This window comes from Ovis aries, chromosome 14 (assembly GCF_016772045.2).
Source record: "Ovis aries strain OAR_USU_Benz2616 breed Rambouillet chromosome 14, ARS-UI_Ramb_v3.0, whole genome shotgun sequence".
In the NCBI taxonomy this organism is placed as follows: Eukaryota; Metazoa; Chordata; class Mammalia; order Artiodactyla; family Bovidae; genus Ovis; species Ovis aries.
In genome coordinates this window covers 53,846,016-53,872,018 of record NC_056067.1, presented here as the reverse complement: position 1 = coordinate 53,872,018, position 26,003 = coordinate 53,846,016, and the positions used below count along the sequence as shown (strand labels likewise).

General features: G+C 55.6%; 2 protein-coding genes across 3 annotated transcripts; one reads left to right on the top strand and one right to left on the bottom strand.

Moving 5' to 3' along the window:
- Positions 1-3,145: 3,145 nt before the first annotated feature.
- Positions 3,146-5,615, top strand: TMEM160 (transmembrane protein 160). Its single transcript, XM_027977587.2, has 3 exons — positions 3,146-3,372; positions 4,691-4,783; positions 5,269-5,615. Exons 1-3 carry the CDS (start codon positions 3,165-3,167, stop codon positions 5,532-5,534), a joined length of 567 nt encoding a protein of 188 aa, XP_027833388.1. The 5' UTR covers positions 3,146-3,164; the 3' UTR covers positions 5,535-5,615.
- A 103-nt stretch (positions 5,616-5,718) lies between these two features.
- Positions 5,719-23,621, bottom strand: NPAS1 (neuronal PAS domain protein 1). Of its 2 annotated transcripts, none has more exons than XM_027977942.3 (12): positions 23,490-23,620; positions 22,280-22,441; positions 21,573-21,808; positions 13,680-13,753; positions 13,272-13,361; positions 11,208-11,382; positions 9,713-9,828; positions 9,376-9,533; positions 8,602-8,708; positions 8,029-8,176; positions 6,904-6,998; positions 5,719-6,302 (listed from the first exon to the last, which is right to left on the bottom strand). In XM_027977942.3, the coding sequence occupies exons 2-12, from the start codon at positions 22,378-22,380 to the stop codon at positions 5,839-5,841; spliced, it is 1,764 nt and encodes a 587-aa protein (XP_027833743.2). In that variant the 5' UTR covers positions 22,381-22,441; positions 23,490-23,620; the 3' UTR covers positions 5,719-5,838. The 2 variants fall into 2 exon arrangements, with proteins under 2 accessions (XP_027833743.2, XP_060254126.1); XM_060398143.1 differs by having other exon boundaries at positions 6,192-6,302; positions 8,029-8,129; positions 23,490-23,621.
- Between the last annotated feature and the right edge of the window lie 2,382 nt (positions 23,622-26,003).

The following is a 26,003-nucleotide window of genomic DNA, read 5'->3' as shown; positions in this document are numbered from 1 at the left end:
AACCAGGAAGTAGGCAAATGAAGAATGCCAGAGACCTTTATGGAGATGTCAAATAAAAACAGCCCTGGACTGAGATAACTTTATTCAAAAAGCCCGCTTGCAGTAGGAGAATGCTCTCAGCTCAGAAATATGCAAGCTTCTCAGAATCAACCAGAAAAAGTCTTTGCTTGTCTAGGGTAAGAGGGGTTCCCCATAAAGGGGAAGTTGATTAGTTGAGGAAAAGTAACCACCGTGGTTGGCAAAACACTCAGGAAGTGTGTCTTCTCCAGGTCAGCGGTTCTCAGGAGAAGCTGACAAGGAGGCCCATCCCACTTTTCAGTTCCCAGGAGGTGAGGGAAACTATTTGAGGGCCAGTGGGGAGAAGAGAAGCCAGACTTAAGCTTGCTCAGAGCAAAGCAGAGGGTGAGGGATGAGCCGTGAACACCTGGTTGGACAAAATATTGAAATCTTGTTCAAGGATGACCTGAATAAATGGCTGATCTAAGGGCTTCACAATATGCCATTGCAATCCGCCTCCACGTTCTGATATGGCCTGCCAGCAAAGTTGATTCTTTATCTCTTGCTTATCTCTTTGGTTCATTGAATTCACTATTGTGTCCAGAGATGGTGGAACAGTCTCTGACGTCTAATCAATTCTTGATACAAATATATTCTTTTAAAACAAATTTTAGGACTTCCCTGGTAGCTCGGGGGTAAAGAATCCACCTGCCAATGCAGGGGACATGGGTTTGATCCCACATGCTGCGGAGCAAGTAAGACCAGAAGCCACAACTGTTGGGCCTGTGCTCTAGAGCCTGGGGGCTACAACTACTGAGCCCACATGCCCGAAGTTTGTGCTCTGCAACAAGAGAAGCCACCACAACGAGAAGCTTGAGCACCACAACTCAAGGAAAAGCCTGAGGAGCATCAAAGACCCAGCACAGCCAAAAATAAATTCAATTATTTATTTTTTTTAATTTAAAGAGAATTCCCGGTAGTCCATTGGTTAGGACTCTGCTGAGGAGGGCCTGGGTTCAATCCCTGGTTCAGGAACTAAATTCCTAAAGCCAAGTGGTGCAGCAAAATATATATATATATAATATATATATATATAATATATATATATTTAAATGGAGCTATAATTGACATAGAATACTGTATGAGATTGTGTTGTAACTATGATAATTTGATACACAATGATCTGTACATACAATTACACATTGCAGTATGATTACTACCACTATCTTGGAGCACCTCCATCGCATTATGTAATTATCATTTCTCTTCTTGTGGTGAATAAAAATATTAATATATTCACTGTAAAAGGCCACCAGTGCCTGGTCCCACCCTCCAGTCCACAGGTCCTGGTGGCGCGGCTCCTGAGTGGGGCTGAAGCATTAATGCTTGTCTTAACAAAGTTCCTGGATGATTCGTATTAGAACCACCGATCTAATCACAAGTGCAGAGGCCACTGGCCAGCTCTGTCTCTTTAAAAAGGATTTGTTTTCTCTGCTCTGACCCTTTCTGGTATTTAATTTCTCCCCCTCTCTCAATCTGCCTAAACCATCTCACCAGCCAAGAATGTGAGTAATGTGTTTCAAATATTTTCAGTTCCCATTTAAGCCCATTTAATGCTTGTTCACTGCCAGCAGGCAGACTATCTTTTAGACTATCAGCCTATTTGAACTCCCTCCCCTAGTTTAACCCCCAATCTGCCTCTCCCTCCATAAAATCCAAGCTCTTCCCAGTGGGAGATGAAGGAGCAGAGGGCAAGAGGGGCCTGGCCCAGCAGGTCTTGTAGTCATGGTTTTGGTAGGGGGGGCAATGGAAAGCTGTGGAAGATCTTCCCCCTCATGGGAGGGTTTAAGCTGGGAGAGACATCACTAGATGCTCATTTAAAACATCTGGGGAACTCCCAGGTGGCCTAGTGGTTAAGACTCCCTGCTTCCAATGCAACACACTCAAGTTCAGTCTCTGATTGGGGAACTAAGATCCCACATGTGTGATGAGGGGGAAAAAAAAAGAGGAATCCTACAGAAGTGACTTAACTGGGTGGTTTGGGCTTAGGGTCTCCCACAACCTTGGGCTGGGGCCGGGATCACCCAAAGATTTGATGGGGGAGGGAGGGTTCACTTCCAATTAAGTTCACTCCTGTGGCTGGCATGCTGTTGCTGGATGTTTGCAGGGAGCCTCAGTTCCTCTCCACGTGAGCCTCTCCACAAGGCTGCTTGAGTATCCTCGAAATGTAGTAGCTGGTTTCCCACAGAAAAGGTGATTCAAGAGAACAAGGTGGAAGTCATAAAGGACCTAAAATATCCAGTCTTGGAAGTCACACTGTCACTTCCACAGCATTCAACTGGTCATACAGACCAGTCCTGATTCGATGTGCGGAGTGACTATATACAAAATGTGAAGATCATTTAAATTTACTTGGCTGCAAGAGGTCCTAATTGTGGCATATGGGATCTCATTCCCTGACCAGGGATCGAGCCTGCGTCCCCTGCATTGCAGCGCGGATTCTTAACCGCTAGATCCCCACGGAGGTTCTGTGTGTTTATTTTCATTAGATGCACGTTGTAACCTGCATCTTATAACGTATTCAAAATAAATAATATTTTTAAATTAAAAAAGTTATGCCGTGGGAAAATATTCAGTGCCACTGGTCAGTGTTATTGACTGTTACATGAAAAAAATTAAGTTGTCAAACGGCAATCTTTTACACCCGTCTAGAAAAAAGACGGTATAGGAATACAACAAAATATTACCAGTAACCGCTCATTGGTGGGATCAGTGATGAACTTTACTTTCTCCTTTGGAGTCTTCGAGATTTTGCAAACGTTCTACATTAAGTACCACGAGTTTTGATTTTTTTGGTCGTTAACATTGTTATTAGTAAAAACTACAAGTCCCGACAGACATTGCGCCTCCAACTTCTGAAGACAGGCCTTCCCCCGATGCAATGAACGCTGGGATTCGCAGTCCATCCCCGAAGCAAGGTGGGACGCACAATACCGGCACAGATGACAGAGGAGGGATCACCACCATTTCGACCAGTGGACAGTGCGCACTGGTCCTGAGTGGCGCACGGATAACCAATAGGTAAGCGGCTAAGCCTGAGTGACGTGTACTTCAGCCTACGGGCGGCCCATGGGGCGGGGCGGGCCTCGGCGGCCGTAGTGCGAACCATGGGAGGCGGCTGGTGGTGGGCTCGAGCCGCCCGCCTTGCCCGACTCCGCTTCCGGGGGGCGCTGCTGCCGCCTCCGCGGCCCCGGAGCGGGGGCGCCCGAGGGTCCTTTGCCCCTGGCCACGGCCCTCGCGCTGGGGCTTCGCCGCCGCCTGTGTCCGAGCTGGACCGCGCAGACGCCTGGCTCCTCCGGAAGGCTCATGAGACAGGTCTGGGGCTGGAGCTGGGGTCAGCCTGGATGGGAGACGGGGTTCCGCCTAGCCAACCTGCACGCGCGCACGAGTGGAGGATGGGGGTGGGATTTCTGCTGGAAACTGGGCCCGAGCTTAGAAGGGAGAAGGGCTTCCGTGTAAGCGCAGGGAGGTGGCTGGCCGTAGGAGCGCAGTCTGCGCGCACAGAAGGGCTTGCGGATGGGACGGTGGGTCTGGTTTGTGGGGTGCAGTAGGAATTGGAGAGGTTGGTCGGGCCAGGACAGGGAGCCTTATCCAGCTGCGCTGTCTAGATGGGAGAGGCTTCCAAAGAGGGCTTTGGGCGGGGGAATTGAATGCAAGAGGGGGCCTGGTTGGAGGGGCCAGTTCAGGTTAGGGGACCACTCTGCATAAGGCGGGAGCGTAGAGCCCCACAGAAAAGGAGGGAAGTTCCGGATTGGAAGAGGGAACAACCAATAGAAGAAAACCTTTAGACTGATTGGAGGGCGTGGTGCCTGGTTGTAGGGGGCGGGGCTTCACGTGGGCATTGGCGGTCCTGATTGGAGAGGAGGTCTTCTAGGTACAGGATGGGATAGGGGTGGGGGGATTGTAACCCGACCAGTCCTGGCTAGTGACACACCAGGGACTTGAATGGATGTGAATGACATCGAGGAGGAGCATACCCACTAGCAGTGAGGTTTCAGAAAGCTGAAGGGGAGGCTGGAGAGAGGCCTGGGAAGTAGGGGGGTAACAATTTGTTGGGGGATCTGAGAAAAAAGTGGGGCGGGGCGAGCCCATGGGGATACACGTGTGGCAACGACGCTGGCCCAGATGACCTCTTGGGATCTTTCTGTTCTCAGATTTGTTGTTCAGTCTCTCAATCATGTCTGACTCTTTGCGACCCCATGGGACTGCTAGCTGGCCAGGCTTCCCTGTCCTTCACCGTCTCCCCAAGCTTGCTCAAACTCATGTCCTTTGAGTCAGTGATACCATCCAACCATCTCATCCTCTGTCACCCCCTTCTCCTCCTGCCCTCAATGTTTCCCAGCATCAGATCCTCAGATATAGGTTCTGCAATTTTGATCCTAAATCCTCCTCAACTCATGTCTTGCATCTTTGGTGTTGCAAAGTTTGGGGTGGGGAGGGACTCGGAGATGGAGTCGTGAGAGGGTTTTGGGCAGATAGACTTTGGTAGGTGGGCCGCCCGGACAACGTGGGGATTTAGGGCTGCACAGGGTGGTCGGATGAAGAGGCACCCCTTGGTTGGACTATCCAGGCTAGGGGGTTGGGGACAGGGTTTGGGCTGACGCTGACTTTTCTGCCCTGCCGCCACCCCCAGCCTTCCTCTCGTGGTTCCGCAATGGCCTCCTGGCATCGGGCATCGGGGTCATCTCCTTCATGCAGAGTGACATGGGCCGGGAGGCCGCCTATGGTGAGTGTAGACTCCCCGCACCCCGCAAGTTAGACTGTGTCCTGCCCCACCCAGTCACCCGCCGTAGTAAATGAACCCCTCCTGCTTCCCCCACCAGAAGCGCCTCCTTCATTTGTGAGTGTCCTCCTTCTCCCCAACTCATCGCTACGTCATGGGCACTGGACCCACCAGATGGGGTGGCTCAGGGCAGGGCTGTGGGTCCGTGCCCTTTCCAATCTGACTTCTCAGCAAAGATGCGGGTCCCTGTCTCAGCCCCTCATGCTGCCCCCACTCCCATCTTATCTTTGCTCTCAGACAGGCCTCCCCCCTCCAAACCCTAGCCACCCCCTCTGATTCCCTCTCATGTCCCCAACCTTGGCTCTGTACCGTCCCTCACCCTGCCCTTGAGTGTGCCCCATTCCCTTTCTAACGCCACCTCTGGCCCCCAACCCACCTGGGTCCCCAGGATTGGGCTCCCTGACCCCGTCCCCCTCTCTGTTCCACAGGCTTCTTCCTGCTAGGCGGTCTATGCGTGGTGTGGGGCGGCGCCTCCTACGTGGTGGGCCTGGCGGCGCTGCGGGGGCCCATGCAGCTCTCGGTGGGGGGCGCGGCCGCGGGCGTGGGGGCCGTGCTGGCCGCCGGCCTGCTCTGGGCTTGTGCCGTCGGCCTCTATATGGGCCAGCTGGAGCTGGACGTAGAACTGGTACCCGAGGATGACGGAACCGCAGCGGCCGATGGGCCTGATGAGGCGGGCCGGCCTCCACCCGAGTGAGCCACAGGGAACCGGCCGGGCGCTGGCCAGCCTGGCCCGGAGGACCGGGACATTAAAACCTGACCCTTCCTGCGCTCCAGATTCCGAGTGGTGGTTTCTTTGGCAGGGATGCTGAGCCAAGGGGGAGGGGCGGGGCGGGTGGGGACACGTGGAGATAATTAAGGAGGAAGGAGAGAAGAGGAGCTCCATGGCCACAGTGTGGGAGCAGGTGTTTAATTCACGGGGGCCGAGAGCCCTGCCCCCTGTCCCCTTGGGGTCCCCACCCGTCCTCCCGGTCCAGCCACGTGGAGGGCTGTCCCAGTCCTCAGTCCCCCTTCCGCTGCACCCTGGTGCCCAGGGCCCCCGGGTAGGGCAGGCCCAGGGCAGGATAGAAGGCCTCCGGGAGGGCGGGGCCTGGGCCCAGCCTCTGCAGGTGTGGGTACGCCAGGCCCAGCTCGGCAGGGCCGTAGCGGATGGTGCCCGGCGTGCACAGGCCCCGCAGGACTGGGGGTAGGAAGCCAGTGTGCAGGAGGGAAGGCGGGGGGTCCCCAGGAGGCGCCAGGCCCCAAGGCCCCACCAAGTCCTGCTTCAGGGCCCCCGCCCGGATAACGGATGTGAACTCGGGCCTCGTTGGGGCCAGGTGGCCCGACGGCTCCTCGTCCTCACTGTCCTCTGGGTCTTCTGTCTCCCCGGGGGTGGGCTCCACTTTGATGGGTTTGCCCCTGGGCTGGGGGGCCTCGTCCTCCTCCGGGGGGGCGGCCCGCTTTCCTTCCACTGGAGGCTCTGGCTCTGCAAGAGGAAGATTCGGAAGGATGCCGTCCTACTCATCCCCAGCCCTCAGCCTTCCCATCTGTAGAATGGGGCCACGCTCCATGGTCCAGACCCGTGGGTCTCCGCTGGGGCAGTTTAGTCTAGAGGCATTTTTGGTTGTCCCAACTGGGGAGGAGGATGCACCTGGATCCGAGGGGTTGGATGTCAGGGATGCTGCTAAGTACCGTACAGCGGGGCAGGCTGGCCCCCACCACAAAGTGTGACCAGGCCCCAGAGGCCCCGGTCTGGACCCAGGCCATCCAACAGGCCCTCCCATGAGGATGAACGTGCTCCATATCTGCACTGGCCACCTAAGGCTACTGAGCTCTTCAAATGTGGGGAGTACAACTAAGGAAATGGAACTGAAACTATTTGTGATGATTTTGTGCCACACTGCGTGGCCTGTGGGGTTCACCAAGCGGGTATTACACCTAGGCCCGAGAGTCCTAACTCCTGGAACTCCAGGGAACTCCTGGAATTTGAACAGTACTTTTACTGTCAATAGCCTCCACACTGGACAGCACAGGTTCCAGAGGCCACTCAGGGCCTCCCAGGGGCTGGGCTGGGAGGTGGGGCTCACCTGTGGGCTCTGGCTCTGGGCTGGACGCGTCCTCATGGGCCACACTGGCTGGAAGCTGGAAGGCGTCCAGAGGTGTCTCCTCCCCCTCGGCTTGGCTGGGACAAGACATGAAATTGGGAGCTAGGGGCCCAGGCCACCCGGCCTCTGGGGAAGAGAGCCTTCCTCCTGCCCACAAGTCTTTTGAGTAGAGACTTCCCCTTCCCCTCTGAGAGCAGGCACCTACCCCCACTGCAGTGACTGGGGACTCCCCCCGACCCGAGGCACTTAGGCCTCATCATTGGACCCCAGATTCCAAGTTGGTGTCTAGACCAGCTTGGCCCTGTTTCCTGAGGCCAAACCTCTGCAGCCAGTGGAAGCCTGGATGTCACCCTAGGTATCCCCTTGGGCACCGCATGCTCATCTGACCTCAGCATCCTCCTTCCAAACCTGCTGCTCCTCCCAGAGACCCAGGCCCAGGCCCTGCAAAGCCAGAGATGGCCTGGTGGCCACCACCCCCCTCCACCCGTGCTGCCTGGCATCTCCCTGTCCCTAGGCTCCCAGCCTGTCTTGTCCTACAGACAGACCTCCATCTTCATGGCAGGCAGAGGGTCCTTTCACAAAGCCGATTTGACCGTGACTGCCTCCAGCTCTAAACCCTTTCCCAGCTCCCTAGTGCCCCACCACCATCCTCAGCTTTGTTTCTAGGGACTCTACTCCAGCCCAGAGCACTTGCTCCCTTTGGTTCCTCAGCTGGGTCAGCCGGGACTCTGGGCCTTATCTGCGCTCGGCCCGGAATGTCCTCCCCACCTCTAGTTTCTTTCCATCAGTTGTTCTGGCCCTCTCCTGGATATTGCCTGCCATGGCCCCCCAGTGTCCCAGAATCCACCTAGGCCTGAGGCTACTTGGCATCTCTGTTTCTCCCTAGAAGAGACCATCACTTCCTCTCTGCCTCCTGCAACCAAGGTCTCTTCTCCTCCAGGCCTTCACTCTCGCTGGACTCCATTCCCCTTCATGTTTTTACTGTCTCACCCCCTAGACTTGTCTAGCAACCCTCCCTGAGAGCTCCCACCCAAAGGTGGGAAGAGCTGGCAGAATCTTCTGGAAGGAGTTCTGAGCTCATAGGGAGAGGGGGCAGGCAACCCTCACCTGAGCACATAGCTGACCCAGAGCACGTGGCGCTCTCCAGGGCTCTTCCCACTCACAGCCACAGTGGCCACGGACTGCAGCCACACGAAGCCCCCGGCGCGCTGCAGCCAACGGTAGTAACCGGTCATCACCTGGCCCTTGTCCAGCACTGGGCCCAGCCCAGGGACCAGGAGAGACCGGAAGGGATGGGGTGGGGTGGGATGGACAGAGAGAGAGACAGGTGGACAGGGAGACAGGGGCAGAGAGGGGGCGGGTGACGGGGAAACAGGAAGGGTGAGATGGTGGGGAAAAGAGAAAGGCAGAGCACAGAGAGGGGACAGAGAGAACCCAAGTCAGAAAGACTGAGAGGGAATCTGGCATCGAGGCCCCTGGAGTTTGAAGGCTGGGTCAGAGAGACCCCAGTCCCTGCAAATCCCATCCCCCGCCCAATTCCTGAGACTTTGCTCAGGGACGACTCCCTTGCTGCTCGTCCTGTGATGAGCTGGCAGCAGGAGAGACCATGGTCAGCCTCAAAGAAGGACTTCCAGGGAGCAGGGCGGCGGGGTGCTCAGGTCTAGGGTGAGGGGTTCTCACGGTCCAGGTGGCTTTGGCGGATCCTGGTTGCATCCTGTCCATGGACAAACTGGTAGCAGCTGCGGCCCACTAGCTCTGAGGGCCCCAGATCCATGTGGTCGCTGACCCTGAGGGCAGGGACCAACAGAGAGCTGGGGAGAAGGGGTCCGTGACCATGCGATGGGGTGAAGGGGGCAGGGTTGGTTCCGGAGTCACTCAGCGCCCCAACCCTGGCTCTGCAGTGCTCCAGGCTTAGTTTTTTCCCCCTTAAAATGGGCGGGAAAATATTTAAAATAATAGTGTCCCTGTCTAGGGTGGCTATGGGCATTCGAGCAGATGGCATTCCTGGGTGTGGGTTGGCCCCGGGCACGCCAGAGGCCCCTGAATTGTGGAAACGATTTCGCTATTGATAATTTCCCTCTCACTGCCTGGTGCGGGAAACAAAGTGGATGAGAGACCAATGGATGAGAGACCAGTGAGGCAGAAAGAAATAGGATCAAGAACAGCTGAGCTCTGCAGGAGGGTTCCGCAAAGGGAGGACTTGGCCCGGGAACAGAACACGGCCCCGCCTCCACTCCACAAGCCCCGCCCCAAGGCCCCACTTCGTCCCTGTAGGCCCCGCCCCACCCCCGCAGGCCCCGCCTTCACCCCCCTTCTAGGCGGTCCTCCGCCGCTTTCTCGCTTCCCGCGTCTCTCCAGGGCCGCAGCCTCCTGACCCCTGGCCTCTCTGACTCCCCGCCCACCTCCCTCTCCCGTGCGCTCCCATCGGCCCACCTCTGACCCCAACCTCGGTACCTGCTCTCACAAGCAAGGATGGTGAGACCCAGGCTGAGTCGGAAGACGATCATGTGTCCGTGCAGCGGCAGCTCAGCCAGTGGAGCTGGCGGCAACGTGTGGCCGAGGGCCACGAGGCCCAGGGCGCGGGCCCGAAGGCGGCCGGTCACGTGGATGACCTGTGTCGGAGGCGGGGTCAAGGCGGGGCCCATGGGGCGCCGGGACCACAACCTGGCCACAGAGCCTGGCTCTGACCGTTGTCCCCAGGCCCTGGGGCCCCGGGAAATAGCTGGCAGGAACACGGGATGGGGTAGGGGACGCGGGAGACAGACGCTGGGCGCGGAGTGCTCACACCCACCTTGTACCCCGAAGCCTTGACATGCAGCCCCCTCTTGGTGAGGGTGGATTTCATGCGGATGAAGAAGGAGCGCTCCTGGACCCGGGAGGACGGGGATATCTCGGCGGGGCTACCCTCTGGGGCGGAGCGTGAAGGAAGGTTATGGGGTCCGGAAGCGGACACACACAGGCCACCCCCGCCCTCTGCAGACAGAGGGTCATGACCACAATCACTGTGACACTGTATCCGTGTACTAAGCTCCCCTCCTCACCGGCAGCCAGCCCCCTCTTTCTAAAGCTCGGATCTGACCCTATACCTCTGCTCTGAGCCTGCCATGGCTCCCTAGTACCCTTGGGAGAAAGCCCAGCTCCTCACCATGGCCTAAGACCGGCAAGCACTGCCTTCTAATGACATCATCTCTAGCCACAACCTCCAGGTTTCAGTTCAGACATCTTCGCCTCCAGGAAGTCCTCCCTGACCCCCAGGCTGGGTCAGCTGCCCCTCTGGGGTCTCTCCTACCCCAGCCCTGCCCACTCTGGGTCATCACTGCCTGGGGACCGTTCAGTCTCCTCCACTGGACTGTGAGCCTCGGGAGGGTGGGGCTGGGGCTCTAGCCACTGCTGTGTCTCCAGCCCTACCCAACAAAGGGCTAAGCACAGAGTGGGGTTCCGGCTATCGGAACAAATAAGCCTCACAAATACAGATTATTCCATAGACCCCCGTGAAGCAGTCTTATAAATAGGCTCACACCCAGATAACCCTGTCTGGGCCTCAAACTCAGGTGTAAATATAATCACGCTTGCCAACAGTCCCACACGAGTCACAAACATCTCCCAAGTTTGCAAGCACTGCTAATAGTTCACATGAATCTCCTTTAAAGCAAATGCCACACAAGAGAAGCCTATTCACGAGAAAGACAACCTCAGTCCCCCAATATCTCAGAGCTAAAGGAAACTTGCAGGGTAGTCTCCAACACCCTTCCCTCCCCAACATGGAGTGGAATCTTCCACTGGAGAGAAGGGTTAGAAGCACAGACTCTGCAGTCAGACAAACCTGGGCCAGAGTCCAGCTCAACCACTTACATCTGTGTGACCTGGGACACTTAACTCAACCTCTCTGCGCCCCAGGTTCCTCCTTTGTAACATGGAGATCATCAGTTTCTGCTTCATGAGTTTGTGGTTGGGATTTAATAAAATTATGTCCTTAAGGGCAAGGCACGTGTAAATGCCCAATAAGCACGCATTGTAAATAATAATTACAACCCACAGGCACCCCCCTCCACTCTGCAGTCAGAGGGGGTCTTCGTAAAGCTCCAATCTTGGGGATTCAGGCATGCTTAGGGAGCTTAGGTAATTTTAGGGAGCCACGTCTCACTGCTTCAATTTAGACTCTGACTCATTCTATTAAAACTTGCTTTGCACAACTCTTAACAAGAGTGTTTTTGTTTAAAGAAGACATATTTGGAGACGTACCCAGTGTCCCTCAGCCCTCTTTTTTTGGGGGCCCTGGGAATTACCGATCTCAGGCGTATCCGCAAGCGAAGAGGAAGATGAGGAGGAGGAGGAAGAGGAGGGGACGGAAGGCGGGGTGGGGGGTCCGGGGGTCGGGGCCCGCAGCCCCAGTTGCTCCAGCACCTCGGAGTGGTCCCCAGGATGGATGTAGTCGAAGACGCTGCTGCCCGTCAGCTCCACCTGCCGGCGAAGGCGGGGAGTGCAGGGGACCGGTGAGGAGAGCGCCGTCGCTAGCCCGCCTGACAAGCAGGTGTCTCATGCCAGTCTTGTGTTTTCATTAGAAAAATAAAAATTACTTAAACTTTTTAAAAGGAGAACATAAGCTTAGGCTCTTCCCGTGCCCTCTCACTTCAAACCCAGAGATTATTACGGATTTTCTGCCCCTACCTCCGCTATGAAGAAGCTGGGGGGAACGGACTTCCCCGGTTGTCCAGTAGCTGAGACTGCGCGCCCAGTGCGGGGCACCCAGGTTCATTCCCCGGTCAGGGAACTAGATCCCACGTGCCACAGATAAGACCCAGTGCAACCAAATAAAAGAAGCTGGGGGAGGGGTTTGGAACGGGGGTGTCGTAGCCTCTGTTTACCCAGTTCCTGCTTACTCACTCTCATCCCCATACAGCAAACAACTGCGCCCTGAAATGACTCACAGGCTGTCCCAGCAGGAATGGAAATCAGAACACAAGCAGTGGAATGGCTTTCAAACTCTTTAAAGTGTTAGAACCTTTAAATTAGATTTTTACATTCAGTTCAACCCTCAGATTTCTCGCAGCAGTCCCCTCATCTCCACACAGTCCCAGAGCCAGCAGCCACCATCTCCCTGTGTGTTCCTCCCAAGAGTCCTCCCTGGTTTTCTTCCCTTCAGTCCTCACACACATACCCCTCCATAAAGTACTGCTCGGACCATGGCCCTCCTCTGCTCAGAAACCTCCCATGCTCCCACTGCCCCTGGGTTTGGGGGTCACATGCTTCCCTCTGTTCTTATTAAGCTCCCCCACACAAGCTTCCAGCCTTCCCTCCACTCGTATCCTTTCCTTCTGCTTGTCCATATTCCCCGTTCAAGGTCTTCCTCTTCCAGGAATCTCCCTCCAACAACTCACTGGAGAGCTGCTCACAAATGTCAAAAACCAATGCACTGAATTTTCTAAATTTGCCATTTGTCAAAATCTCTGTAAAAATGCTAAAAGTTGGCAACAATGCATTGATTGGATTGGCAAGACCTAAGATGCCGAAAGGAGCCAGGACTCCAGGGATAGGGACTTTGGACTTCTCTTTGCCCTCCTTTCCCTCTCAGACACCAGCTTCAGGAGCTGGAGCAGAAACAGTGGGTTGAAATCAAGGCAAAATGCAAACCAGTCAACTAAGATGCCACCCCAAATCCTCCAAGCTGGCAAAACCCGAGTCCTCCCAATACGAATGGCTGGAATCCTTTACAAGTGTTAAGAATAAGGCTTCCCTTGTGGCTCAGTGGTAAAGAATCTGCCTGCCAATGCAAGAGACTCAGGTTCGATCCCCGGTCCAAGAAGATCCTACATGCTGCAAAGCAGGTAAGCCTGTGCGCCACAACCTGTACTATTCGCCAGAGGTTCACCACAACTATTGAGCCTAGGCTCTACATCCTGAGGATCACAGCTACTGAGCTCCACACGCCCTAGACCCTCTGCTCCACAACAAGGGAAGCAACCGCCATGAAGCCCTTGCAGCCCCGCTCCCCACAACTAGGGGGAAGCCCAGACATGAAGACCCAGCACGGCCAAAAATATATCAGTAAATAAAGTTATGTGTTAAAAGTGTTAAGAAGAAACACGTTTTGGTAAATATCAGTGCAAAGGGTGACCACTCACAGGCAAACTTAGCTTTCTGCTGATTTGCTTTCTTCAAATCAACCTACTACTTTAAAAACTCTCCTCTGCATTTGGTGTCATGTTGGGTCCCAAGGAACACACTTTGGGACCCTAGGAGCCCATCCTTTTTTTTTTTTTCATGCTGCTTTGGTGAGGCCAGGAGAGAGGAGGGCGGGCAAGGGAGATGGCAGCTGAGCTGGGCCAGGCAGCCTGCTGCGGGCCCCTTACCTGTGAGAGACCCAGATAAATGGAGACTGTCTCTGAGATGTAGAGGAACTTCCCTTCCTGGTTCAAGGCAAACACGAAGCCATCCAGGGACTAGAGTGGGGAGAGAGAGGGGGGGCGTGGGGAGAGGAGGAGAGGGCATCTACAAGAGGTTCTAAAATCTGGATCTCTGCTTGCGATGGGTTAATCAGGGGTAAAGAGTTTCAGCGGCCCTAGGGAGGAGGAGGAAGAAAGGGGAGCCCCAGCAGCCTGCCTCCCAGTTCTGGGCTGCCGGCACACACCCCCCCCCCCCCCCCCCCCCCCCACCCCCGCTCCTCCCGGGCCGGGGCTGAGGCTGGAGAGGAGAGTGCCTTTCTCCCAAGTCAGCCACCAGGTGGCAGCAAGGAGCAGCAGGCGGGGAAGGGGCCTCACCTGCAGGATGTGTCCACCCAGGTGCTGCTCAAAGACTTCGGAGACCAGCGCCACGGGACCCCTGCGGCCTGGGGCTGGGGGGAGAGTGAGGGGTAAGGCTAGAGCCTGCTGGTTTGACCCCTGACCTCTGGGAAGACCCCCCCCAGGAAAGCAGGCTACATATCTCCCTCTCTCGTCCCCAGTCTTGAGGCACTGGGGAGCCTTGTCAGGGAGAGACCCAGGGTGTGAGGAGGGGCAGACTGAGACACACAGAGACAGAGAGATACCAGGAGATACAGAAAGGGATTCATTCACCCATTCACCCCTTCAGTCCTCCAGCAAACGCCCTGAGCATCTGCCCTTCACTGGGCAGTGCTAGAGACAGAGTGGGAGGTGACCAGGACACCCACCCCTGCCCTCGCAGGATACCCAAGTCAGGGCAGATTTCAATGAGCAAGAAACTAACAAATACAGACTATCATTCGTGACCACTGCTAGGGAGAACTGAATAGGTGGCATGAAATAAAGAAAAATGGGGTAGGGCCTGTTGAAGGAGGGGCCTTTGAGCTCAGACCTGAAGGATGAGAATGCAGCAGAAAGGAACCAGAAAAAAAAGACAGAGAGATAGGGACATAGAGAGACCCTGAGAGACAAAGATACAAATAGATGGACAGAGATACAAAGGAATAGAGAAAGAGATGAGGACTTTACAGCTCAACAACAAAAGGATGAGGAGTCCAGTTAAAAAATGGGCCAAATCAGGAAACTCAAACAGGGGCTCTGTATCAACCTAGAGGGGTGGGATGGGAAGGGAGATGGGAGGGAGGTTCAAAAGGGAGGGGATATATGTACATCGATGGCTGATTCATGTTGAGGTTTGACAGAAAACAACAAAATTCTGTAAAGCAATTATCCTTTAATAATAAAAATAAATTTTAAAAAACGGGCCAAAGAGGAATTCCCTGGTAGTCTAGTGGTTTGGACTCAGCGCTTTCACTGCTGAGGGTCTGGGTTCGATGCCTGGTCAAGGAACTAAGATCCTTCAAGCTGCACAGCACAGCCAAAATAAAAATCGGGTAAAGGATTTGAATAGACAGTCATCCAAAGACGGTACACAAACGGCCGATAAGCGCTTGAAAAGATGTTCAGCATCATTAGTCATTAGCAAAATGCAAATGAAAACCACAATGAGAGATCATTTCACACCCACTAGGATGGCTAGAATTTAAAAAAAGAAAAAGAAAAGAAGTGTTGGCAAGGATGTGGAGAAATCAGAAGCCCTGTGTGTTGCTGGTGGGAATGGGAAACGATTCAGCCACTCTGGAAAAGTAGCTGGGCGATTCCTCAATAAGTTAAATATAGAATTACTATTTGTTGTTTAGCTAGCTGCTCAGTCATTTCAGTCTTTTGCGACCCCGGACTGTAGACCTCCAGGCTCCTCTGTCCATGGGATTTCCCAGGCAAGAATATTGGAGTGGGTTGCCCTTTTCTTCCCCAAAGAATGACCATATAACCCAGCGATTGCACTCCTAGGTACATATCCCAAAGAACGGAAAACAGGTGCTCTAACAAATACTTGGATGTGCATGTTCATAGCAGCATTATTCCTAATAGCCAAAAGGTGGAAACAGCGCAAATGTCTACTAACTGCTGAATGAATAAGTAAAACGTGCTAAATTCATACAGTGGAATGTCATTCGGCCATAAAAACAAATGGAGTCCCTATCCATGCTGAGCAGAAAGCAACTTTGAGAACAATTACGCTAAGTGAAAGCAACCGAACACAGGAGGCTACATAGTGTAGGATTCCATTTATATGAAACATCCAGAACAGGCAAATCCAGGGACAAGAAGCAGATTGGTGGTCGCCAGGGGCTGGAGGGAGGGGCAGGAGAAGCTGGGAGAGACTGTGAACCGTACAGGGCTTTAGCAGAGTGACGAGCATGAACCAGATAGATGCGCGGCTGCACACTTTAAAATGGTGAATGTCATGTTACATACATTTTACCCCAATAAAATTTTTAAAAAGAGAGATAGAGCAATATATAGATACAGAAATTGAGACAGAGATAGACAAAGACAGAGAGACGTGATGAGATGGAAGGACAGGGACCTCCCCTGAGGTCCGGTGGATAGGACTGCCCATGTCCAATGCAGGCAGCATGGGTTCGATCCTTGGTTGGGGAGCTAGGATCCTGCAGCACCACCACCAGCACAGAACATTTTAAAAATAAAAATAAAGAGACGGAGGGACGGAGGGAAAGAAATGCACAGAGAGACATACAGGGAAAGTGGCAGAAGATACAGATGGTGAAGGAGACGGAGGGAGAGACACAGGCCGTCCATCCCCGCAACAGTCAAGAGCAGAGGACTCCAGACATCCAGGCCAGACCTTGCAGAGAATGACTCCCCAAGGGGCCTGTGCCCAGATTGGGGAGTCAGTGACCTCGAGGGTCTCCAAGCACCCGGCTCCTGCTGGCCTGAGGATCCAGGTCTGGTGTCAGTCACTGTCCTCCCCAGGGACCAGCGCTTTCACTTCTCTGTGCCTCCTCTGTTAAATGGGTTTGCTAAGAGGACTGGCTGATCCGTTAGGGAATGTTGAGCATTCATTCCGCCTAGGGAACAGAGAGGGCCTACCAGGGGCGGGCACGCAGCAGGTGCTCCCGAAACAACCTCGGATCAGTATTAATAGCCTGATTACTATTGTGATTTCCAGACCATCAAAACACCAGGCGGCGGAACGCCACCCCCCCTCCCATCAGGACGCAACCCCCAAGCTCCACCCCAGCTTGGCCACGCCTCCTCCCTCCAGGAGCGACCCCCGACACCCTCAGGCTGTTCACACCCTTTCTCCACCCCCCACCCGCCCCTGGAGTTCCAGGGACATTAGCTGAGGGGTGGTGGTGGTGATGGAGACCCCTCCCCCGAGATGCAGCAGGAACCAGCCGGGTGACAGGCGGGAACAATGCCGGCTGCTAATTGTCGCAATTTTCCCCTGTCATTTTTGCTAATTCCTTCATTTTCCCTCTCACAGGATCAGCCCAGGTCAGACTGAACGGCTGCAATTAACAGCGTTAATGGGCACGTCGGGATGGGGGTGCGTGTAGCGGGGAGGGCTCAGCCACTCGCTCTTCCCCTATCCTGTCCCCTGGGTCTCTCCCCATCCCTGACTGAAGGGTCTTTGAGGGGTCTTATGGCTCCTAGCCCCACCCCGCCCCAAGTCCACCGACTCCCCGCTTCCTCCTTCTCCCCGCCCCCCTTCTCTCCCAGAAATACCTCAACCCCTATCCCTCTCAGATCTGCTCCTTGTTCACGTCCAAACCTCAGCCATCATTCACTCAACAAACATTTGCTGCGTTTCCTATCAAGTCAGCCTCCCCTGGAATAAAACTGCCCCAGTTGTCATCTTCCCTCCAAACCGGAGGGGGCGCTGAGGGGCCGAGGGGAGAAGCTAAGGCCTCACCCAGGGGTCCTGCCCCCACAGTCCATCCTCAACTGCCCTGGGGGCTTTGCTGTCCCAGACTAGTGGGGATGAAGGGGTGGGACTTCAGGAACTTATAGCAGTCTGGGAGAAGGAGCCCCCCTGCCTTCACCAGAGTGCCTTGCTCCCTGGAAGCAAGCCTGAGGGGCTGGAGCAGGTGCATTCCTGCCTGCGCTTTCCCTGGCTGCACCTGTGAAATGGGTCTAGGGTTGGAGCTGGGTGGGTTCACGCATGCACTTGGCACAGCCAGCTGCTGCTGCAGCTCACTCCATCGCATCCCACTCCTCTTGACCTCATGGACTGCAGTCTGCCAGGCTCCTCTGTCCATGGGATCTTCCCAGAAAGAATACTGGAGTGTGTTGCCATTTGCTTCTTCAAGGGATTTCCCCAATCCAGGGATCGAACCCATGTCTCCTGTGTCTCCTGCATTGGCAGGCGGATTCTTTACCGCTGAGCCACTTTGGAAGCCCATACAGTAGGTGAGTCTGGGTTATTCTTCTAGGCATTTCTACGGATAAGCTCCACGGCAGGCACCTTCTGGGGGGTACCTTGCTGTCCACCTTGACGCTCTCTTTCCTCACACCCGCACCCCTGTTCTGTAAGTCCCAAGGCTGGATGGTCACTGCATCTCCTGGATCCACCACCTCTCATCCCACCGCCCCCACCCTGGCCTAGCTGCCGCATGTCCAGCTGGATCACCTCACTTGCCTGCTTACTGGGCTCCCTGCTTCTACCCTCACGTCCATCCCCTCTGTGGCTCCCATCTCACTCGGAGTAGCCGCAAAAGTCCTCACCATGGCCCAAGAGGCCCTGCAGGAGCTGGCCCCGACCCGCTGACCACTGCCCCTCCATTTACTCCTCCCTTCCTCTCTGGAGCTCCTGACCTCACTGCTGTGGCCTGCACCCACCAAACTGCTTGCTGCCTGCCTCAGGGCCGTGGCACTTGCTGTTCCCTCTGCCTGGAACACTCTTCTTCTGGCTTTCCTCAGAGCTCGCTCCCTCACCTCCTCCCAGTCTCAGCTCAAAGGTCACTTCCTTAGAGAGGTCACGCCTGATATGTGCATCCCCCCAACACCTAGTTCTAACTGCTCCGTCACTCAGTCACGTCTGACTCTTTGTGACCCCATGGACTGTAGCCCACTAGGCTCCTCTGTCCCCTGGATTTCCAGGCAAGAATAGTTGAAGTGGGCTGCCATTTCCTCCTCCAGGGAATCTTCCCAACCCAGGGACTGAACCCACGTCTCTTGTGTCTCCTGTACTGGCAGGTGGATTCTCCACCGCTGCACCACATGGGAAGCCCCCACCCAGTTCCATAGCCGCCCAGCAAATATTTAGTGATCCCTCACTGTGTGCAGGGTCTGTTCTAGGCTCAGCAAACAAGGTGTTGTAGGGGAGAAACACAATAAACAAGAGAAGGGACTTCCCTGATGTCCAGGAACTAAGACTCCAGCTCCCAATGCAGGGGGCCTGGGTTCCATCCCTGGTCAAGGAACTAGATCCCACATGCTGCAACTAAAAACTGGCACAGCCAACTAAATTAATAAATATTTTTAAAAATTAAATAAACAATAAGTACTATGGAAAGGAAAAAGACAGGAAAGGGAGAAAGGGAGACAAGACGTGCCGGGAGCAGGGGGTTGTTATTTTTATTTGGCTTCACCGGGTCTTAGCTGTGACATGTGAACTTTTTGTTGCAGCATGTGGGATCTAGTTCCCTGACCAGGGATTGAACCCAGGCCCCCTGCAACAGGAGTGCAGACTCTTAGCCACTGGACCACTAAAGAAGTCCCTTTTATTTTTAATAGTGTGGTTGGGAAAAGCCTGACTGAAAAGCCCACATTCAAAGGGAATGAGGGTTCCTGGTGGAAGCATAGCAGGTGCAAAGGCCCTGGGGTGGGAGCAGGCTTCTCTGAACAGCAAGGCAGCCAACGTGGGGCAAGGGCTTGAACTCATTAGAGAGGTAGAAAGGTGACATTAGGGAGGTAGAGGGCAGGGGACCAGGTTTGCAGCCCACCTCCCAGGGCAGGAACTTTTTTCCTGTTCTCTGTGATGTCCCCAGTCCCTAGAACACTGCCTGGCACAGTTGAATCAATAACAATGAATGACTGATAGATCAAAGCTGCCTTCTCTTCAGACTTAGAGCCCCTAGGCTAGACTTCAACATTCGTGATCCCATTTTACAGATGGTAGTGTGAGGCCCAGAGAGAGGCCAAGCCCAGCAACCCAGAACCCATCCCTGGAGACCCACACATATGCCAAGTATGGTGATAGAGAAGGTGGGCGTCAGAGCCAGGCTACTTGAGTCTGAATCTCATCTGAGTCCCTTGTTGGCTGTGTGACCTTGGGCAAAGAGCATCACCTCTCTGGGTCTCAGTTTTCCAGTTCTATAAAACAGGGATCAAAACACTGCCTCCCTCTGAAGATTTCTGAGAGAATTAAGCAAGTGAATTTGGATCCAGTGCTCAACCCAGTGTCTGCGGCATATATTATTACTAGTGTTTTTGAGAAGAACATGGGAGTCCCCCCTCCTTTAGAGAGCCTACATTGTGCTTTTCTCTGATGGCAACTAAGGCACTGGCCTCAGCTTCCCCATCTGAACTGTTGAGGCAGGTTCTTGGTCTCTTGCTGAAGACCCCGGGAGAACAGATGCCTCCATTTCTTAATTTTGGGGGGAATCCACGCAGCTCCTCCCCAGCACACTGCCCTGACCCGCCTTCCCACCTACAGGCAAGGGGGTTGCTAAGGTCGGTGGTCTGCCCCCTCGAATGACCCATCCCGGCAAGCGGGGAGGGGGGAGTCTGGCCGCCGGCGGGGCTCTCAGCATCCCCCCGCACGCTTTCTCTCCCCGGGGCTTGGGGACAATAGACAAGATGTTTATCCCCCGCCGGCGCACATGTTGTTCGCGGTAATGACAGTAATCAGCGGCGCTAATGCCGCATTCTCTCCGCGCCAGTCAATTCGCCTAATTACCGCCTGGGAAGCCGGATTATTTAAATTTAAATGGTGATTTATTGCGAACTTAATCAATGCTATTTTCTCTCCCCCCCCTCCCCCCGAGACCAGGGCAGGAGGGGAATTGGAGCCCCTCCAACCCCACCCTAAGGACAATCCATCTTGGGGAGGGGGTGGGGGGGCGCAGTTGCCTAGGGTCCCCTGTCCCTGTTACCTGAGACCTCTGAAGAACACGATTCGCACACTTCTAGTAATAAGAGTAAAGCAATAAAACATAAATAGAAGTAACAACAATAACGTAACACTTCTGTGTAATGAAGTCTGAATAATAATGAAAGTAGATATCTATCTATATATATCTGATTTTTACATGTTCTATATTTTAACATATTATAGACTGTATTTCGTTATCATGTCTTGGGGAGTAGGATGTCAGCCTGTCCAGGGCAGACACTTTTATTCAGTTTGTTTCCGGCTGGGTCCAGAGGGCTCAGAACAGTAGCAGGCACACAGCAGACGCTCGATAAACCTGCAGGTACCCGTTGATAAAGGCTTCCCTGGTGGCTCAGCGGTAAAAAATAAAATCCTCCTGCCAATGTAGGAGACGCGGTTCGATCTCCGGGTCGGGAATATCCCCTGGAGAAGGAAATGGCAACCCACTCCAGTATTCTTGCCTGGAGAAATTCAGTGGACAGAGGGAGCCTGGTGGGCTACAGCCATGGGGTCGCAAAGAGTCAGACGCGACTGAACGACTAAACAACCATTGATAACAGTAATCGCTACACATTGGCTGTTTACTCTGAACCAGGTGTGTTTAGGGTCTTTATTACCTGGTAGACCTTTTTCTCTTCTCAGCCCTGGGAGGGGAGGGGCTTCATCATGATTTCCACTTCACAAATGAGGCACAGAGAGGTGAGGCGACCTGCCCGGGGATCACAATGCTGGGGAATGGCCAAGCGAGGACAGGGACCTCTGTCTTACTGAAGCTCGCCATCTTACCTGCCATGTTATCCCGTCCCCCTCCCGCATCCCAGGCTGGGAATTCAGACGCCAGAGTCCTTGTGTTTCCTTTGGGGTCCCTCCGATCTGAGTGCGGGGTGTTTCTTGCTCATTAGCGGATGGGAGGCCCGGGCTGGGTCCTCTCTGTCCTGCTCATGCAGCTGCGGGTCTCCTTTGTGAAAATCATGAATCATTTCCTCTAATAAAAATAATAGCCCTTACTAGTGGCATGACCGCTGGTACGGCCAGGGCAGAATTCATGAAACCGTCCCTACCTGGTGAGCCCATTTTACAGATGAATAAACTGAGGCCTGGACAGCAGAAGCCGTCTGATAGCAACACCCAAAAGGTCTGACTCCAAATTCTGTACTCCCTTCCTTTCGGGTGGAGGAGACTGGCCACAGCTAGCTCACAGCTCAGACCCGGGGTGCCCTGCCCTGCGCGAGCGCGCCAGGACCCCGCCCCCGCGCATGCGCACTCACCTAGGCCCGCCGGCGGCACCGAAGACCGCAGCCCCCAGGGCGGCGCCCCGAGCGCGGCAAAGCGGCGCAGGCGGAGGTAGGTGACGCTGAGGCGCACGATGGACGCCTTGTCCAGCTGGCTGGAGATGGCTCCGGGCAGAGGGAGTAGCTTGGCCAGCTCGAAGAACTCCAGGTTCTCCTTTCCGCGCCGCGAGCGCGCAGCGTTACGGGACTTCTCCTTGCGCTGCGCCTGCAGGCTGGGCGGGCGGCGCGGAGGGAGCGTCAGCGGGGGCCGGGGACTCCGGGTTCGGGGGCGGGGGCCTCGGGAACGGGGGGAACGGGACGTTGGAAGTGGGTTCAGGACTCTGGAGGTCGGGACAGAGCCTGAGAGTGACTTCTCTGCCCAGCCGTGGGGCAGGACTTGGGGGTGTAAAGGCTGAGGGGGAGGAGGAAGGAGAGGGGAGCGGTAAGAATGTTGGGTAGGAGTCCCGAAAAAGGGGGCTAGGAACCGAACGCCCAGTGTGCGGTGAGTTGCGGAACCTCGGTAGAGCAACTCCGGGTAAGAAAGTCTAGCCCGAGGGGCGGGGCGGAAGGTGAGTGTGAATTCTCTTCGGATCCCGCCTTGGGGCGGGGCCACGGCCCGAGGGGCGGGGCGAAGGTGAATGTGAATCCTCGTCGGATCCCGCCTTGGGGCGGGGCCACGGCCCGAGGGGCAGGGCTTTGCTCACCAGGGTCCCGGCGGGGCCTTGACCACGAACCCCGGCAGAAAGTCCCAAGGGACGCTGCCGCCGCGACCTCCCCCGCCACCGCTGGGGTAGGGGGCCGCCATCTCCGTGGGGACCCGCTCAGGCGGGCTCAGAGCGGCCTGTGGGACTCGAGAGCCGCGTCTCCTGCAGCGGGAAGGAGCGGGAGGCAACGCTCAGCGCCCGAGGGGGCGCGTGGGACACCTGGTAGGCAAACCAAGGTCCGCGGGGTTGGGTGCAGGGTCCCGGCGAGGAGCTGCCGCGGGAGGTGGCCTCAGTTTCTCCTACCCGGAGGCCAGGTTACACAGCCCGCAGCTCTCACCGTGCCGGGCTCCGGGCGAAGCTCACTCAGGGTGAGGACGTGCCCCGCCGCCGCCTCCCCCGCGCCGCCCGCCAGCGCGCCCGCCTCACGCCCGCGCCGGGCCGGCTCCCGCATACCAATAGGCGCACGCGGCGCGCATACGGATCCGACCGGCCCGCGCGCTGCGTGCCAAGCATGCCCAAAGCCGGGCGGGGGGCGGGCGCCTCGCCGGGGCCCAGGCAAGACCGGCTCCAGCCCCCAGAGCCCTCTACCCCGGGGACCTGCTCCCACCACAAGCCCATCCCGGGAGTCTGGTTTTTGCATCTGCGGTACGCCTATTTCCCAGGCTCGGTTAAAGAGACAGGGGCGGGGGGGAGGCAGAAACTAGGGACCCCACCCAATGCTTTTCCCAGGGACCACCCCTCAAACCCTGGGGGTGATGCCACGTGTCTGGGCCGCCAAATCTCCGCAACCACAACTTCCTCCCTGAAGACCCCCGATGCAGCGGCCAGCTCCTCAGCCCCAGGTAGCCCTCAGGATGGATCCAGAATTCTGAGCCCAGGTGTCCTGGTATTCAGATTCCCCAGAACCGGAAACATGTTCAATTAGGTCTTCATTCCTCCAGGGCTAGGCATTCAGGGTCCAGCCCCGCTCCCCACATCCACGCCGCCCCCAAGCCTTCCCAGCCAGGTCCCCCGATGCCCTAGATCTTGGCGTTCAGATCCCCCAGGCCCCTAATTCTCCAAGACTCAACCTCCGTGCGCCCCTACTCTCAGCCCCGGGAGACAGGCGTTCCGCTGCCCTAGCCCCCAGGACACTGGAGTCCCGGTCCCCTTCACCTCCAGGACTCAGGAGTTCCCTGTCCTCTCATACCTGCCCCCTGGCGTCCCCTACCTGCAAGACCCACCGCCTCGTTATCTGACCGCGAGGGCAGTCTCCGGGCGCGGCGTGGGGCCGGCCGGGCGGCGCAGAGGAGCGGCCCCATAGACCCCGGGGCGGGCCAGGCTCGGCGGGGCGCGCGGGCTGTGTCGCTAGGTTCTCCGCGCCCGCCGAGGCCTCGCAGACTTGGATGCGTGGAGACAGCGCCGGCGGGCTGGGGCGGGGCCTGCTGGAGCCCCGCCCACGGAGCCTCCTCCCTTCGGTCCTGCCGCGCGTCAGCCACTCTGATCTTTTCCGCGGTTGTTGTTCAGTGGCTCCGTCGTGTCCGACTGTTTGCGACCCCATGGACCGCAGCACGCCAGGCCTCCCTGTCCCTCACCATCTCCCGGAGTTTGCTCAAACTCATGTCCATTGAGTCGATGAGGCCATCCAACCGTCTGGTCTTCTCTCTTCCTCTTCTGCCTTCAATCTTTGCCAGCATCAATCAGGGTCTTTTCCAATGAGTCGGCTCTTCGCATCAGGTGGCCAAAGTATTGGAGCTTCAGCCTCAGCCTCAGTCCCTCCAATGAATATTCAGGTAGGGGGTTCCAAGCAAGGGAGTCCTGGGCTGCTCAGATGTCTGAGCCCCCTTAGCCCACCAGAACGGGAACCTCGAAGTCGGCTTCCCCACCCCAAGAGGGGAACACCGGAGTCCAGGCTCTATCTCTATATACCCCACTGGAAGGAACTATCACCCCATGTTCCCTAAGAATACTCAGCACCCAGCAGCTCCTCAAGACAAGGAAGGCACCCTGCGCCCGCTCCTGTAGGGGTGGAGACCCAGACGTCAGCGTCCCCTCTAGGGGAGCAAATCCAGGCGTTAGAGACCCTTTACCAGGAGAGAACTTAAGAATGTCAGCGAGGCCATCTGGACAAGAAGGGGACCTTGGGCTCAACAACCCCCCCCCCCGCCCGCGCCCCCCCAACCCCACCCCCCACCCCCCACCTTATAAGACCAGGATTTGACATCTAGACTTCCCAGGGACTGGGACACAGGTGTCCAAGGAACTTCAGAGATCAGGATCCTGGGGTCTTAGTTCCACCACTACTCCTGCGGGAACCCTAACTTTGGAGCTTCCCATTAGACCATAAATGGGAACTAAGGGATTATAGTACCTCCCATAGAGATCTGGAGACCCAGGTGATCCAGCCAGTTCTTTTCCACTCTGGTAGAAAATACAAAATCTCTCCCTCCCAAGCCCCTTCAGCAGCCTGGCATGGGGGTTTCCAGGTGCTTAAGTGCTGCTAGGGGGCTTCCCAGGTGACTCAGTGGTAAAGAACCCACCTGCCAATGCAGGAGACATGACACCCGGGTTCAGTCCCGGGGTTTGGAAGATCCTCTGGAGGAGAGTATGGCAACCCACTCCAGTATTCTTGCCTGGAGGATCCCATGGACAGAGGAGCCTGGCAGGCTACAGTCCATGCGGTTGAGAAGAGTGGGACCAGCTGAACATGTGAGCATGAAGTACTCCTAGGAGACCGCAGTGCAACTGATGAAGGTGGGCTGGAAGTCTTAGGGGAGGCGGGTGGGCAGGGCTGGCAGAGAGCTAGGGTCTTCCTCAGGTTGGACAGAGGAACCAAGGCACACATCTCTGCACCCTCATGTACACGGGCTGATAGGAACACTCTTTTTTTAAAAAAAAATTATTTTTAATATTCATTTAAAGAAGGCTGAGCACCAAAGAGTTGATGCTTTTGAACTGTGGTGCTAGAGAAGACTCTTGAGAGTCCTTTGGACTGCAAGGGGATCAAACTAGTCAATCCTAAAGGAGATCAACTTTGAATAAGGTTGATCAATCTTGAATATTCATTGCAAGAACTGATGCTGAAGCTCCAATACTTTGGCCACCTGATGCAAAGAGCCAACTCATTGGCAAAGACGCTGATGCTGGGAAAGATTGAAGGCAGGAGGAGAAGGGGACAACAGAGGATGAGATGGTTGGGTGGCATCATCAGCTCAAGGGACATGAATCTGGGCAAACTCCGAGAGATGGTGAAGGACCGGGAAGCCTGGCATGCTGCAGTCCTTGGGGTTGCAAAGAGTCAGATACGACTGAGTGCCTGGACAACAATACAAAATTCATTTATTTAGTTTATTTTTGTCTGTGCTGGGTCTTCATTGCTGCACGCAGGCTTTCTCTAGCTGTGCTGAGCAGGGCCTGCTCGCTCTCCCGCTGCAGTGCACAGGCTTCTTGCGGTGGGTGGCTTCCCTTGTTGTGGAGCACAGGCTCTAGAGCACAGCCTCAGTAGTTGTGGGGCACAGGGTTAGCTGCTCCAAGATATGTGGGAGGCGCTATAATCCCTTAGTGCTCATTTATGGGCTAGTGGGAAACTGATGTTGGGGTTCCCATTGGAGCAGTGGTGGAGCTAAGACACCAGGATCCTGGTCACTGAAGTTCCTTGGATACCTGTACCCCAGTCCTTGGGAGGTCCGTAGGTTCAATCAGGACAACCACACTGAACAATTTGAGAGCTAATCTTTTATGTGTG